General features: G+C 38.3%; 1 protein-coding gene across 2 annotated transcripts in view; it reads right to left on the reverse strand.

Moving 5' to 3' along the window:
- The window catches only part of LOC131692145 (uncharacterized), a 309,783-nt gene that overhangs the window by 148,440 nt on the left and 143,907 nt on the right, over positions 1–17,436 (reverse strand). For both annotated transcript variants that reach the window (XM_058979022.1, XM_058979021.1), the window contains exon 2: positions 5,454–5,612. In XM_058979022.1, the coding sequence (XP_058835005.1) occupies positions 5,454–5,598 (145 nt within the window). In that variant the 5' untranslated portion in view covers positions 5,599–5,612. The remainder of the gene's footprint in view (positions 1–5,453; positions 5,613–17,436) is intronic.

Below are 17,436 nucleotides of genomic sequence, written 5' to 3' on the forward strand. Positions count from 1 at the left end.
TATATCTGTATTTTTGCCAAAAATCTGTAATCTGTGCATAGGGAATCTTGGTCGTAAATTATCTTGAAAAATCTGATAAAATACAGAATAATCTGTATGCGTGGTGACCCTGGTCAGGAGATGAAAGGAATTGATGATTAAAGCCATTCGAATACCAGGATGGCGGCTTCCAGTAACTACAAAACAGATAAAACCGCCATCAATAGGGATTTCATTTAAAAGGAACTGGTCAGATTGGCGATTGAAGCCATTTTAATTTCTAAGATGGTGGTTTCCGGGAACCACATAACAATTAAATCATCATCAATATAAGAATCATTCGGAAGGCGCTAGTCAGGCTGACGGAAATTAATTGATACTATTTTGAAATCTAAGGTGGCGGCTTCCGATTATACCAAAACAGTTAATATTTTTTACACACAAAAATCTTTCCCGTTCTAATATTCGTCGAAGAATATTCATACGGAGAAGTACAAAATATTAGCAAAAAAACCGATTCGGTCCGTACCCGGAATAAATATTTTTTAAAGTACCCTATCCATCCCGTAACCGGTGATATCAAAACCCGCTCCGATTCCTATGGGTTCGTGTCGGGTTACGGGTACAAATATCTGTACTCGCCCATCTCTACTAGCTGCTTTGAATGACTATTTCTACAACAGAAGGTGGTTATTATATAGTTTGTAGGTTCAAGACCTCAAAAAATGTATTCGTGGCATTATTAGAATAAAAGGTGTACGGAATCCAATTGCATCGCTTCCAAATCGCTGTAACTTTTTCCACTAGTTTTCTTTTGAAATTTTGGTAGAAATTAGTTCAATGTAAATTGTTTATATTGGGTAAGTTTCACTAACAATTAATCAAAGTTTCAAGTCTAATCAAATTTTGCCCACGTGCCAATAAAACCCACCGTGCCATTATCAAGAATCTGGGAATGGTCCAATGTACGGTAAGTCGTGTTTGGAAACGGTACAATGGTTCAAAGATCATTTTCCTTTCGTGATTTCAATTGCTAACGATTCAAGACCATCGGAAACAATCAATGTCTCGTATGACGAAAAATTAAAAATCGAATCCACTCAAGAACTTCCTCCGAAGGAAGAGTACAGGTTTTTGGCTGGCTTGATTCTCGACAGTGCGAATCAAGCTCAGACTAAACCAGTACCCAGCGCGAATACCCATGGACGGTCTCCCACCCTGCGGTGGGATAAAGAGTGCTCAGAGCTGTACGCGGAATAGTCCACTGCATATAAGGCCTTCCGGGAAGACGGGTTACCCGCTAGCTATCAACAGTACGCGTCGTTAGAAAGGCGAATGAAGAGTCTAATGAAAGCCAAAAAACGCAGTTTTTGGCGCCGGTTCGTCGACGGGTTAACGAGAGAAACAGCGATGAGCACTCATTGAGGTACGGCTCGACGTATGCGTAACTGCAACAGTACCAACGAGAACGTGGAATATTCAAACCGTTGGATATTCGCTTTCGCCAAGAAGATCTGTCCGGACTTTGTCCCGGTACAGAAAACGTGCCGCGCCGCGTTTCCTCACGATACCGCGAACGAAACACCGTTTTCGATGGTGGAGTTCTCACTTGCTCTCTTATCGTGCAACGATAACGGCCCAGGGTTAGACAGAATCAAATTCAACTTGCTGAAGAATCTGCCTGACACTGCGAAAAGGCGCTTGTTGAATTTATTTAACAAGTTTCTTGAGGGTAACATTGTCTCTCATGACTGGAGGCAAGTGAAGGTCATCGCCATACAAAAACCAGGAAAACCAGCCTCCGACCACAACTCGTATCGGCCGATTGCAATGCTGTCCTGTATTCGGAAGTTGTTCGTGAAAATGATCTTGTTTCGCCTCGACAATTGGGTTGAAGCAAATGGCTTACTGTCAGATACACAATTTGGCTTCCGCAAAAGCAAAGGGACGAACGATTGCCTTGCGTTGCTTTCTACAGAAATCCAAATGGCCTATGCTAACAAAGAGCAGATGGCATCAGTCTTCTTGGATATTAAGAGAGCTGTTGACTTAGTTTCTATCAACATTCTGTCAGAGAAGCTGCACCAGCATGGTCTTTCACCAATTTTAAATAACTTTTTGCTAAACCTGTTGTCTGAAAAGCACATGCACTTTTCGCATGGCGATTTAACAACATTGCAATTTAGCTACATGGGTCTTCCCCAGGGCTCATTTATAAGTCCTCTGCTCTACAATTTTTATGACATGAATGACATTGACGATTGTCTTGCCAATTCATGCACGCTAAGGCAACTTGCAGACGACGGGTGGTCTCTGTTACAGGGCCCGAAGCTGCCGACTTGCAAGGGCCATTACAAAATATCTTGGACAATTTGCTTGCTTGGGCTCTTCAGCTGGGTATCGAGTTCTCCACGGAGAAAACTGAGTTAGTTGTTTTTTTTTCTAGGAAGCGTGAGTCGGCGCAACTCCAGCTTCTATTAATGGGTGCAACGATCAGTCGGGTTTTCACATTTAAATATCTCGGGGTCTGATTCGACTCTAAAGGTACCTGGGGATGTCACATTAGGTATCTGAAACAGAAATGCCAACAAAGGATCAATTTTCTCCGGACAATAACTGGAACATGGTGGGGTGCCCACTCAGGAGACCTGATCAGGTTATACCAAACAACGATATTGTCGGTGATGGAGTACGGGTGTTTCTGTTTCCGCTCCGCTGCGAACATACACTTCATCAAACTGGAGAGAATCCAGTATCGTTGCTTGCGCATTCCCTTGGGTTGCGTGCACTCGACCCATACGATGAGTCTCGAAGTGCTGGCGGGCGTTCTTCCGCTAAAAAATCGATTTTGGGAACTCTCATATCGATTGCTCATCCGATGCGACATTCTGAACCCGTTGGTGATTGAAAACTTCGAGAGGCTCGTCGAGCTTAATTCTCAAACCCGATTTATGGCCTTGTACTTCGACTACATGGCACAAAGCATTAATCCTTCTCCATATACTCCCAACCGTGTTCGTTTCCTACATACTTCTGATTCTACTGTATTCTTCGACACATCCATGAAGGAAGAGATTCGTGGAATCCCGGACCATATACGCCCGCAAGTGATCCCCAATATATTTTATAATAAATTCCGAGAAGTCGACTGTGACAAAATGTTCTATACTGACGGATTAAATATCGATGGGTCCACTGGCTTCGGTATCTTCAACAATACTATCACCGCTTCATTCAAGCTCAATGATCCCGCTTCAGTTTACGTCGCAGAGTTAGCTGCAATTCAGTACACCCGTGGGATCATCGACACTCTGCCCACAGATCACTACTTCATCATTTCGGATGGCCTCAGCTCTATCGAGGCTCTTCGTGTGGTGAAGTCTAAAAAGCAATTCCCGTATTTTCTGGGGAAGATACGAGAGTCCTTGTGTATGTTATCTGAAAAATCTTATCAGATTACCTTTGTTTGGGTCCCCTCTCATTGCTCTATCCCGGGCAATGAAAAGGCCGACTCATTAGCAAAGGTGGGCGCATTAAATGGTGACATATACGAAAGATTAGACTAAGGCGTAAATTTTTTTCGCTGATCTCCCGTTTGCCCGAAAGTTGCAGTCGTCTCTCTCGGTCACCATCTACGCTTTCTGTCCCCTGTCCTTGATACAACTGCTTCTACACCGATTTTGGAAATAAGCCCCCCTCTGAATATCTTGACCAAGCATAAGTCTCCGATAAAAAGTCAAATTTGTATTCCGTATTCCTAGTTTTAAGATAGTTGTAATTTTACCTCTTTTTTAAAACTATTGTCCCCCATGTTGTAAATAGAATTGTAACCCTAGTTTTAAAACACCTGTGAAATTTTTCATAAATATTTGTTCCCCCTTTTGTGTACCAAACTATATTGTTAGTTTTAAGATAACTGTAAATATTTCCTAAAAAACTATTACTATTGAATTCCTTGTTTTAATATTTTTCATAAAAAAATCTTTTGTCCCCTCTCTTGTATATAATTTTTCTCTTTTAAAAAAAAATATTTCAACATTGTAACCTCCTAGTTTTAAAATATCCAAAATGTAAAAACAAAAGAATTTGACACCGTCAAGCTAACGAATTTGTGCCTATCAAATAAACGAAATTAATAAAAAAAAATTATTCAAAGTTAAAAGTGGCTAAAATGGACCTATGTATAATGTAGAGGATCGCAAGCGGGTATTCGAAGCTGTCAAGAGGAATCCAATAGTTAGTGAGGCACGTGGCGGAAACAATGCATATTTAATACGAGTGTAAAGTTTCATTCGGACCGAAAATAACCGCGTTTGATTTACTTCTGTCTCGTTATGAAATCACTCAAGTGAACTTTTTATTCGACTGCGATACCTTTTCTATCACTAACAATGGTGTTAATCAATCCGAACTGGTAGTTTCGTAATTGCGTTAATACAGATAATAAAGTTTTTCCACATTTTCAAACGAAGCGGACTCCATCCAAGTTCCGCAAAAGAACCGATCTAGCGAGGAAATCGTTTTTGTTCCTTTTCTGTTACAGTCCATTGACTTCAAAAAATCACAAGCAATTCGATGCAGCAATACAGATGTAGATGTTCAGTTTTGTTAGTTGGCGTGGAAGAATCAAGCGGAGCGCGGCAACAAAAATGTGATGGACGTAGAAGGTGTAATTAAAAACATGCAATAAAGTTTCTTCTGCAGCCCGGCAGCAGTTCCGGAGTCTAGCCCAATATACAGGTGGAAAATCAGAACAACTACCCCATGGCAGTGGGTATAGTTTTATCTGATGTTGTTTTCCCACAACTGCAGCAAGGAAGGAAGGATCCGGATGAGGTCACGGAATGCACCAGGAAACTTTTTCCGCTCTCTGATATGTGAGGCTAGGTGTGAAATATAAGAAACTTAATGTATAACCGTATAGGAAAAGTTACTCGTTGGAATGAAAAAAGTTCACCAACCGCCCGAGCCCGAGGTTCTTCGGTCAGACGATCGGACGGTTGGGAGAGAATCGGTGCGCTTCATTTGCTGGCGTAGTAAATTGATTTCACGTTTGCTTGATGGCCGGTATTTCGTCTCCACATCCCGGTCAGGTCAGGTGCGAGGGAGGACAAGAGGCAATCGATTCCGAAACTGTCTGAGTTAATTTTACCGCTGGCGATGGTGATGTTTGCTGCAGAGTTCCAGTACAAATGGGTTCAATTCATTTTACAAACTAGTTACAAAGTTTTTCAACTGCCGCACTGCACTGTACTGAAGAAGAGCCATAAATTAACAAGTGTTTTGTTGGCAACTTCTGCCGTTGTTCATTTGTGCGGGTTCGGTTGAAGCGAAACCGAAATCAGTGCATCCCAGAGCGAGAATGGTGCAGCCAGGAGGAAGTTTCCAATCGTAAGACTTTCTGGCTCGATGAGCCGCCGCCGTTCGTGTTTCTGATGCCGACCGGGTCGGACTGTTGAAGAATTAAAACTCACCTGCCAATCGTCCGTAACGCTGAAACATCCGCTCGACGTCCGTTTTGGAGCACTGAAATGTGTTCAAGTTGCCGACAAACACTCGCGAGTTGACGGCCTGCGGATCTTGCGAATTGGTTTGATTGGATAGTTTTGACATCTTCATCCTGGCGACGTAATCTGTAAAATTGTAGAAAGAGAATCAAAAAAAAAGTTATTAATTCTTCTCCATCAGCAACAGCATAGGATTAAAGTCTTAGCAAACATTCAAATGGAAAACTTTCCCATTATCGATTAGAGTCTGGCAACAAAAAGTGGAGGAAAGTGAACACACAGAAAAAAAAAACAGAAAGTGCGGTGAATAAACATCTGTTTCAATGCTATGACACCGCCGACGTCTGCATTCTACCGACTCGGGCTGCAAGTCTGGTTGGTAGACTGCTGTGGGTGGAAAGGGTGGCTGGACGCTTTTCACTGAGACTTTCCGGCAGCATTCCTGTTGAAGAGTCATTTTAAACAGTTGCATCTATACAGTTGTAAGGAGTAGTGTACCGGATAGCATCCAGCCGAGCACGTGAACACGAAGCCAAATTCAAAAGCGTCTGGGGCACTGCCTGACCGAGAAGCCGACCAGGGCTCAAGGAATTAAAGTAAGAAGTAATTTATATTTATAGATTCTTGATGTTTCTCCCTCATGTTAGATAGGATCCAGACCAAGCACCGAAGGAATGGACAAGGAATGCAGTTTCCAAAGGGAGAAAGTAGCTTTTAATAGTTTTAATATTTCAATTTTCTCAACGGAGACCGGCTCTTCTTGTAAGAGTCCGAAGGGAATATTCATTCTCATAGACATTTATTTCAATTCTGCCAGTCACCTTGGTGGAATCCTTTCCAGCACCCGCTTATTTCGTCCCCCAAGGAGTACTGCTCTCTACGTCGACGGAGGAAGTTTGACCGTAAAAGCTCGTGTAAACTTTAATACGGTTGAATTAGCTTATGAGTAAACTGTTGCTTTTCAAGATTTTGTGGTACACTGCTAGACCAAGATTCGGACGTGGCATATAATCTATGGAAAAGAAAAGTGGGTATCGATACACAAACAATATCTAGTCGTGCTTTCTAGTCATAAATTAAACTAATAAATGTAATTCACTCAGATGACTACTATACATTTAATTACTTATCACGCGAATTTTAAATTTCCAAAAAATTATTTCATTCAACAGTCATACTTCTAATCAGAGAGGTAATCAGAAATTTATTTTGTTTTAATTATTATTCGTTTTAGTTAATCGTCAAATGTTAGAATAAGAGCATCACGTCTTTCCTCCTAGATATTGCAAGCTAGATGCTATGCAGATTTATATAATGCTTGCTAATACCCGTCGCGCGTTGCTGCGACTTTCTACGAAATAAGAGAAAAATGCAATTTGGTGGGTAGATAATTTCTCACCTTTTATTTCAACTAATTTTTGAAGTTCTTCACATTGTTGTCTTAACATCTAAAGTCTGTATCTAATATATTGCGTTATGTGATTCGAATGTCCATCTAATCTTTACTCTACAAATGTCTAATTGATGTGTCGTTTCTTCTTTTGCTGTTTCTTTTTCGGCGACACTTTAAAGCCCACAGGAATACACACGACCACACGGTTATAGAAACACATTAGTACTCGTGAGACTACAATCGCGCTAGCATACGTGACATACAAACGGCCACGCGATAAAAAGAGCGCGAACAATAACATACAAACGCTCGATCTCTAGCGATAATACAAAACTGGTCGAAAACGTGAATAATCACGTATGACAACGCTCACGATCTAGCACTTATGAATTTACACACGCGGTTTCAAACGTCAAGGGATTATTAAACGTGCTCATGCGAGAGATGCCACTCTAAAATACCCTCTATACTGGCAGTCAGGTACATGCCTTCAGTTGAACCATTCCCAAAAAAAATTTACACATACACTTTTTTTTAAAAAGAAATGGTTTCAATATCCTTTGAATACTTGACAGATCAACCCGAAAAAAAATTGTTGCCAAGATCGTGAATAAAGTGCCATGAATTCTGGAACGATCACGTTTTTACGTTACGAAAACAGGTCCATGAACAAAAATCATGTGTTTTGTAATTATGTTCAATTTCCCTTCAGTAACGCCAGCATAACGTTTTTATTAGTGGAAATATTGGTTTTTGTTTTGTGAACTTCAGTCACGGTTTCCACCCTGCCATTACCAAACCGATTTTCTGTACGTGAACTAGTTCACAACTTTATGAACATTATTCTTAAAACCAAAGGTTGACTCATGATGTTATTCATATATTCATATACAACATTAGTTCACAAAATCAAAACATTCTGGATATTTTCTCGTGAACTATTCACGAAATCCGATTTTTTCATGAATCCATTCAATCTTCGTGAACTAATTAATGATTCCTAATATATTAGTCATGATCCAATATACGTTCTCGTGCATTAGTTCACAAAATCATGAAATATTTTTCATGCATTCATGAACTGGTTCATGATACCTAGTATAAGAGTCACGACTTACCATTCATAATCTTGAAATAGTTCACGAAATCATAAAATATTATTCATGTATTTGTGAACTGCTTCATGTTTCCTAGTACAATAGTCACGACCATGCTTTCCCGTGAAATTAATCACAAAATTATAAAATATTATTCATGTATATGTGAACTAGTTCCTGAATACTAGTATAATAGCCACGAGTTACCATTCGTGCTCATAAAATAGTTCACAAAAATATGAAATATTGTTCATGTATTCGTGGCTCATAATACCTAGTATTATAGTCACGACTTACCATTCGTGATCATAAAACAGTTCACGAAATCATAACATATTATTCATATATTCGTAAACTGGTATATGATTAGAGTAGAAGGGAGTCAAGTAGGCCAGTTTGCTTTGGCGAGCTCGTGCGATGGAATTTTTGCGCTGATTTTAACCCTTTCATGCCCAACTTTTTTCTAGTTCAGGTAGAGTTTCAAAACTATTTTTCGTTGAAAACGGTGGTGTCAAGAAACACGAAAAGCCTTTTTTCAAAATGATAGGTGCTTCCCTCGCAGTGTTACATGCTGCTCAATTTGTACCTTCCAATGCTCAATACAATTCTCCACGAATATTTATAATAGTCTAATTGCGTGGAAAACGTAGCGGAAGACAGTCTAAATTGATAAGATTTATCAGTTTTCAATAATATTGCAATATAAGGAAGATATATGAAAAAAATATTTTCCGTCATCAACGTAAACTGTCCCTGGCAGCACTGTTCCGTCGGAATCTTATCAGACTAATTGCAATAACTTCAGTTCTAGAGCTGATCCTTGTAACTGTTAGTATTCAAATGAAAGGCAATAGTCACATTTATTAGCCTTACTTGTTTTTGTGAGAAAATCTTGCCTCAATCAAAAGTTATGGCTGTTTTAAAACGTTGTTGTCCATAAACAACATGAGCATGAATGGGTTAACAAACAAGCACTCGTTGGATAGGTTGTATATCTGGCAACATTTTGGCGGCAATGGTTTTTTGCCTGGCTAAATATTTTTTATGTTAAGTTGAATGAGGCGAAGACACTTTTTTCGATGTTTTTAAAATCGGGGGGTATGACAGGTCACTATATTCGAGGTTAAATTATACAATGTACACGCTTAGAAAATCACCAGGTCAACTTTTATTTGAAGTGTATTAATACCGCAGATTATTTAAAATTTGAATTGACGTCATTCAGGTAAGAAAATGAGCAATGGCAAACGATGCGAAAAATCATGAAACCGCGAAAAGAAACGTTGAAAAACCCTTTTTTTCGGAAACTGCGTCAGACTTTGTAATTACGAATGACTTCGTCGGTGTCCTCGTCGTTGCCAGAGTGTGGAATTGAAGTTGTTCATTCCGGCTCACGTAGTTGCATAACTGTGAGAGGATCAGTAATGACCTAGTACCCCTGAACGGCTGACCTATCGTGCCCCCAAGCATAAATTTTTCATCTTGATGTTCGTATTTTTTTCAAAAACAAAAATATCGAAACACCAGCACAATACTCGTGTTCAGCATTAATTTTTACGTAACACATACTTGATATTGTTTTACATTGATTTAATGTGCTGTACTGAGGACAAAAGATAATGCGTTTTCGCAGAAACACACACAAAAACATAAACGACGCCGTAGCAATAACAATAACAGCCAAAATGACAGTCGTCAACGATGTTCGGTACCGTGTATCTAATTCACACAAGATGAGCGGCCTCTGCAATAACATAGCAAGATAATGCCCTATACCTATTGTACCCTATTCTACTCCATACAGTCTTGTACTCTCAGTACTGAGCAAGTTCAAAACAGAAGAATCAAATAGATAATAGAACTAGTGAAGCGCATGTATACACAATTACAAATATTCGTCGTATTCGGTAATTTTCCCTGAGTTTTCAATAGCCTTTTCAGGTGTGGAGTTTTCAATACCCCAACATAGGATTGCGCCAGATTTGGGATAGCTAGTCATAGTATTATATACTCGATGGTTTAATTCTCCTGCAATCCCTTATTATACTCACCAAATCGTACAATCTACAGAATATCCCACAGAAAAACGAAGCAGACTTTATAGACGAAATATACCTGTGTAGATTTGTCTTGTGCATTGCCTCAAAAAATTTAGTAGGGAGATCCTCAGGGATAATTTCAAAATTGTGTTGTTGAAGTAGTTTCTTTGCGGTTGATAGTTACAACAATACAATCGAGTAAACAAAGAGTGCGAGAATCTGTTGACAATCATTATAACTCCTTAGTGTATATCGAGCCCCTCATAGGAGCAATTGTTTTTAAGTGGTATTATTATAGAAATCAACTTGAATGTGGGCACAACGATAAAACTGTCTTATGACTGAAATATTTGTTTTATGTTAGTTTTATTCCAGCTTTAAAAAAGTATTCAGAACCGTTTTAAAACCATTCTTAAAACTAGTACCCTAACGCTTTATCGTGGAAGTCATAACAAAGTTTCATAGCGTAACTACGGGGCAAATAAAACGACAACTGCATAAAACAATAAAATCATCGGCTTCAAGTAATCCTTCTTAAAACCAAGATAAAACAATGATAGATCCTCCAAGCATTTTGATTGTTACTTGGGTATCATTCGTGCAATATTCTACTTAATTCCACATTAAACAAATATTGTCTTGTACTGAGCAGGGGCGGCGAAACATTTTACGCCCGAGTGGGTAGAAAGCATAGGATGAGGGGTCCTTTAGTAATGATGTTTTCCCTTTTCGCAATGCATACTCTTACATTACATTCACATTAAGTCACGTTCGTTTATGCAATTGGAATTGTGGTTCATCGATGTTTTCAAATGTGTGTAGTGCGAGATACTTGCGTTGTACATCGAAATTTTCTGAAATGGTTCCAAGTTTCGAGTGGGTAATTCCCCACTCGGTTATTTTCGAGTGGGTAGTACTACCCATACTACCCACGCTTTCCGGCGGCCCTGGTACTGAGTAACTTGTGTCTTCAATTGCTGAGAATTCGACAGTGGGAAGTATTGTGGTTTCAACAGACTGATTTTTGATTGCGCAAAAATCTCAAAAATCGAACGGAATTTTTGCGATCTTTGTCCGAATACGTGAAGTTGAGGTTTTGTCATTCATATCAAATTTTATTAATTTCTCGTGCATATACCTCTATTATTTAAAAAAAAATGTACCTTGGTAAAGGTGGAAAATTCTAACGAACAAAATCAAAAAAAGATTAGTTAACGGCAAAATTCAGAAACGTCAAATTGTTTGACATTCTCTCTATAAACCAATTTTTTTCATAAAGCGTCCTAATACCCCAACCTCCCGTATTTTTTCAGAAATGAAACTTTTCTCAGTTGATCTCTAAGCGTATTTTACACTAGAAGTAGAAAATTAAATAATAATTTATTGTTAAACGGACTTAATATGTGCAATTTAATGATCAAAATATGAAATCGAGATTAAGGGTGTCTTCTACTCTCACGGTTTCAAAAAATCGATTTTTTTTTCTTTGTTTAATTTTAATCTATAAATATCTGAGAATACGCCACAGAAAGGAAATCATATTTCTTGGCATGTTTCTGGGAACCGAAAGGTACCCATCTCCGGCCGTTTCTGAGATACCAAGCACGGCGCACCACGATGGCACTTGTCTATGAAAAAATCATTGTTTAAAGAATTCACCGGTCCATTCTTGACAGTTTATGCATATGTGAGCGTCTGTGAATGGTTTTGGTTTCTTGTTTTTGACATTAAAAATGTCTTACTCCACTATCTGGGGCTAGGTGTCATTCTAAAATCTAAACTATCTCCCATGTAACGAAACTATGTAAGGTTTGCACGCTTATAACTCCGATATTACTAGATGGATTTTAATCATTCATACACCAACCGATTCAGAAACACCTAACTTAAATATTGGTAATAATTTAATATCTCTCCAATAAAAGTAGACTTTTGGAAATTGGTAAAATTAAAAAGTTCACAAAAAACGGGAAAAATACCATTCGTGAGGCAGATTTCTTAGACACAGCCGTCAAAAGAGGGCAGCTTAGTTGCTCAATGAAACTCGAAAAGTCATAAATAGAAGCAACGCATGTCCGTTTAAATCAGTTGTTGCTCTTATCCCACACGAGCAACGTCGTCTCCGGGCGATGCAATAAGCGCTATCGATTTTCGGTAACGTTGGCATATGCACACACTCGCACCTAAGTGACTAAACCATATACGGTTAGTTTATAAATAGAGGTGACGCGTACCCGTTTGAATCAGTTTTTGTTCTTATGTCGAACGGGTAACATCATGGCTGCAGCGTCTGGGCACTACAATAAGCGGTAGACGCTATGCATTTTCGGCAGCGGTGGCCGTGTGCGGATTTTTCGGGTACCAGCACGGTGTCACAGAATGATTTGCAAAGTGGGTGGGCGGGGTAGTTTGGATTTAATTCAATACGGTGTGTGCTGCTTAAGAGTGTTGCGTTTGAAAAACATATATTTATTTTTATTCATGCGTGTGCGTTGTAACTTGTTAATCCATGTTTACGGCGCTTTGTAGCTGCGTAGGGTAAAGAGCCTATTGGTTTTCATGTTTCATATTTCGGTTATATGTTTTTTATCAGTAAGGCATCTGACAACGTGCTTCTGTAGTTATTGCACTGTTCAGTAGCGTAGTATTTTATATAGGAGAGTACACTCAGGTTTTTTTACGCGGATTTTGAAATTTACGCGGTTTTCATTAACGCGCTTTTTTAAATTTACGCGGTTTTCATTTACACGGCCTGTATCCCCTGCGTGAAAAATCTGAGTGTAATTGCATCGGAAACAATCACATTCCCAGCAGAACTTTTTGTTTTCTAATTTCAAACACTTTTGTTTCGTACTGCACACAACGGAAAATTTTAAAACAGAACTTACCGTCCCAGCAGCAGTTGAAGCGGGTGTTCTTTTTCGATTCAAATTCAAGCCATGTCTTAAGCGTTACTGGACTTAAAATTGTTTTCCCAGTTTAACCAGTCAGAATATCTGTCCTACCCTATGTATTTAAAACACAGTTCTAATTGCGTTTTAAAGTATACAACAAATAGAACGGTTGGGTATACTAATTTAAATTTTAAAATAAATCTGTTTTAAATTATGAAACAAACCGCTGTACTGAAGATATAATTATGTCAGTCCTATTATCACATAAAACACCTATATAATATAAAACGCTGCAGAATTGGTTCAATAATACAATGTTTACACTACAGAGTTATAACACGTTTTAATAATTAGCAACAAGAAAAATGTCACCAAGATAGCATAAAAACCCGTTTTAACTGGTAGTGCGAACGTTGCATAACAATGTAATTTATCAAATAATTTCTTTTTTCCACCACTAATCGATCAAGAAATACTTACACTTAAGATTGTTTACTTAAGTTCATTAGTACATTATTGAAAATTTAAATGGAAAATGAAATTTTTTTTTTTTACCATTTTTTTGTTAACCATTTTTGTTAACGACCTATTGAGTTAATTTATCAACAGTTTTTTCGGCATTTAATTAGCAAGGGACTGGAAGGTGAAGTATATTTGGTGAGGGAACAAACAAAACTGGCTCATTCAATGAGTTTCAACGTCGCAAATGCTTAGTGTGGAAGTTTACCGTGACTTAACTTTTTGTCGGTTCCGACAGCATGAAGTAACAAGTTACTTTACGCTTGTTTGGACATGCCGTAGACTCAGGTGATTCGCATTTCTAATGCCAAAAGACCCTGACCACTACGGTAGCAGACAAAGGGTTAAAGTACGATTCAGACGATACATCAGCTTCCGTCAACGTCAACGGAACGTCACCGTTCCGTCAGGATAAGTTTAATACTTTTCTCTTGCGCCCGTTCACATATGCCGTACGTCAAAACGTTCCGTGCCGTTGATGTTGTGTGTGAATGCCTCCATTTAACTGCATGTAACTTATCCTGACGGAACGGTGACGTTCCGTTGACGTTGACGGAAGCTGATGTATCGTCTGAATCGTACTTAAGTCGCCGGTGAGCTCTAAGCTTGCATATATGATCCTTCCACGCTTTTCTAAACTTTCTCCTTTCAACACCTTGCTCTCCCTTGAGTACTATGGCTCTAAATATTGAAAAATATACTTCACCTTCCAGTCCCTTGCTAATTAAATGCCGAAAAAACTGTTGGAAAATGAAATTTCATAATTTATGGAGAATCTGTATATTTCCGTTGGCGGGCGTGGGTTTCCTCATCTCAGCTCTCAATATGGAACTTTTCTTTTGAATATATTTTCTGGACAGACCAGCCTATTTTTACTAGATGGATCAGCCAAATAATGCCAATCACCTAGTGAGATACTTGATTAATTAATAGATTACCGTTAAAAGACCTTCAATAAATTATGTTTTAATGGGGAGGGTATATAGCAAATTGTAACATATGAAAACAGGCGAGTGAACAAGAACGTGTGTCGATATGTGTGATAGATAAAAAAGCTATATTTTTAATGTCACCGTGGTCGTGTCCTGTACACAACCCTTTAATTTTATTTTTTTTGATGGATGAGTTTATCGTACGGAAGAAAGAATGCGTCGGATATGTAGAGAAGCGTATGAGAACGAGATTACGAAAACAAAGGTATCGGTGGGAAAGGAAAGGAAAAGTTGACGGACAAATCAATCGGCCAGCTAACAAGACTTTATGGGTTGGCGATTCGGAGAAACTCAAATTCTGTACAACACACGCGAAATGCAATCTGGACTTTCTTCGAACATTGCTCGTCATCGAACGAAAATCCCCAACACTCAAAGTGTTCACCCGGCGAGGACAGTTGGTGCAAGTGGCGTCAGGGTGACCATTAGAATTTTTGAAACTTTCGAACATGTCAGGATCTACGAAAGTCTATCATCTAATGATGCATTAGAAAGATACTTGGGAACTCACACCCCAAACATCAATGAGTCTCTGAATAGTGGAATCTGTTCCTTAGCACCAAAACATATGCACTAATTTTGGCAGGCATGTGGTCAATGTTGTGACTTATTTAACAGTCAGTATCTTCAACCAAGGATTTTCATTGATCTTACAAGCTATGGAGGTGATGGGAGTTACCTTGGGGACTGGAGCTGAAAGATGTGCTACTTGACTCGACAGTGAACGTATAACTCGTTCTGAACGCAAAGTGGGTGTCGCGGCAAAACATGCCCGATTTCAACAAAGAGAGCAACATGTGCAAAGCCAAGAACATTTTCGTGATGAGGAAGGTGAGAACTGCGGACCCGGTTTAGTTGACTATCTAGTAAGTTACTCCTATCGAGCTATACACCGTACTTTATTTTTAAACCCGTTTTCCCGAAAGTAGTGTTTTTAAGCGGTCAAGTAAAACTTTTCATAGAAGTACTGGTCCGATTTCAATAATTTTTCTCCAATTGTTCAGAAAACATACCGCTATGTTTGGCTATATCGTAAATATTGGAAATTTTCACAAATCGTTACACAACTTTTACAAATTATAACATAGAAGAAATCCCTCTCGTCTAAATATAGTCAGCGTGATTATGATTATAAAAAATATGAGTAATCTGATTTCAGATTTCCCAATTTTCCACAACTTTACTTGAGCGGAACCCATGCAGTTTCAACATCAATGTCATCAATGAAGTTTCAAGGTCGCGAGAGATTTTTCTTTTAATCTTCAAAAGTAAAATTGAAAAGTCAAAGCATGTATCTTCAAAATAAAAAAAAAATTCTTAATCCATTGCAGGCATTCGTTAGATTGCATTTGATACCCATTCATCCTTGGTTCAGCTGCACACAATCAGCATAGTGAGCATGGAACAACGAACCATGAGAGAATGCGATGAATCCTCTCTCCACTACCATGTATGTGCAATCCGAACGGTCAGCGAACGTACTATGTGAGTGGTTAAAAAAATACTAGTAACGAACCGAACGTCAGCGAACAGCAGCAATTCAATTCTAGATGAACCAAATTTTGCTCACTCATCGAATGCATTCGTTGACTCATTCAGAGGGTTCCTTGCATGTAATTCCAATAATAAGCATGAGGCGCTGTATATAGGGTTTACGTAGAGCTGTAGGAAAAAGATTTTTCTTTAAACTTCTTGTTCGGCTTGGAAGCCTTTTGGTGATTATAAGCCGGAAAATTACTTGCAAATATACACACTAAATTTTGCTTGCCGAATATCAGAAAAATTTTGCTGAATTTTGCCTAGCTGAAATATCAGCAATACCTCCAGCAAAAAATATTTCACTGAAATTACAGCAATTCAAAACTGTCAAAATTTGCTGAACTGTCAGTTTGATTTGCTGGAACTCAGCAAAATTGCCATTCTTTCACTGATTGTTTCAGCAATCAAATTCTATAGATTTGCTGATTTTCGTCAAAATAATGGGCTTTACTAAAAATCAGCGAAACAAAAATGGCAAAGCTGAACTCTTAGCAAATCAAGTTTTGCTGAAAAGTTCCAGCAGAATATTTTGCTGAAATAAAATACAAAAAATTGGTGTGTAACACAGTTTGAATACTATTTAACTTATGACTTCTATAATAATCGTTGCTTCACAGGTGAAGACTCGACGTCGCTTTTGTGAATGATTTGAGATTGTCGCATTCGGAAAGCGATATAAATTGTGAAATTTAAAATTAACTCTTTTGAAAGGCTAACGCGATGTTTAAAAACAAATTCATTATACCGCGGTAGAGCGTAATGTCATCTCCCTTCGTAGTCTTAGCAATCGCACAAGTGTTTATTATAGTATATTAAGAGTAATTAACGAAATTATAGTTTGTTTGCAGCTATTGTAAAGATTATATTGATTTCTATAGAGAGCTACAATAAATACACACCAAAAAAATCTGAATTTTATCGTTGACGTAATTCTAAACTAGCCACAATCTAACAAACCGTAATTGACGAAATATAACCGTGTTCTGTTTAATTTTACATGGAAGATGTACTTTCCATCCGCAGTGCCATAAAATTACACCTTTCGACATTTTAAACAAACGCCATATGTGGCGTAAAATTACGTGACTCGCAAAATTCAACGACATGTAAAATTAAAATCAAACTTAAAACTAAGTCATTTTTGATGCTCGTATATGTCATGGTCAGAAGACGTAAAATTACACGATTTTTTCTAGGTGTGTAGTTTTAAGGGTTGGATACGTTGTACATAAAAAAACGTAATGACTCCAAGAATACGTATGTTGAACAATTTTTTGTCATAGATAGCTCATCGGGATAATGCCGGATATCAATATTTTTTCGAGCCCTTTTAATTTTCTTTGTTTTTGGAACGAACTTGACGAGTGGGTTTTGAAATAATCTTTTTAACGATGTTTTGGGATACAATAAATATAGTGACATCCGCGTAGTATTTTTTTCCAAAACTTTCTTTTACTGGACAGACTCAGCGAGATAC

The sequence above is a fragment of the Topomyia yanbarensis genome, chromosome 3, assembly GCF_030247195.1.
Source record: "Topomyia yanbarensis strain Yona2022 chromosome 3, ASM3024719v1, whole genome shotgun sequence".
Taxonomy (NCBI): Eukaryota; Metazoa; Arthropoda; class Insecta; order Diptera; family Culicidae; genus Topomyia; species Topomyia yanbarensis.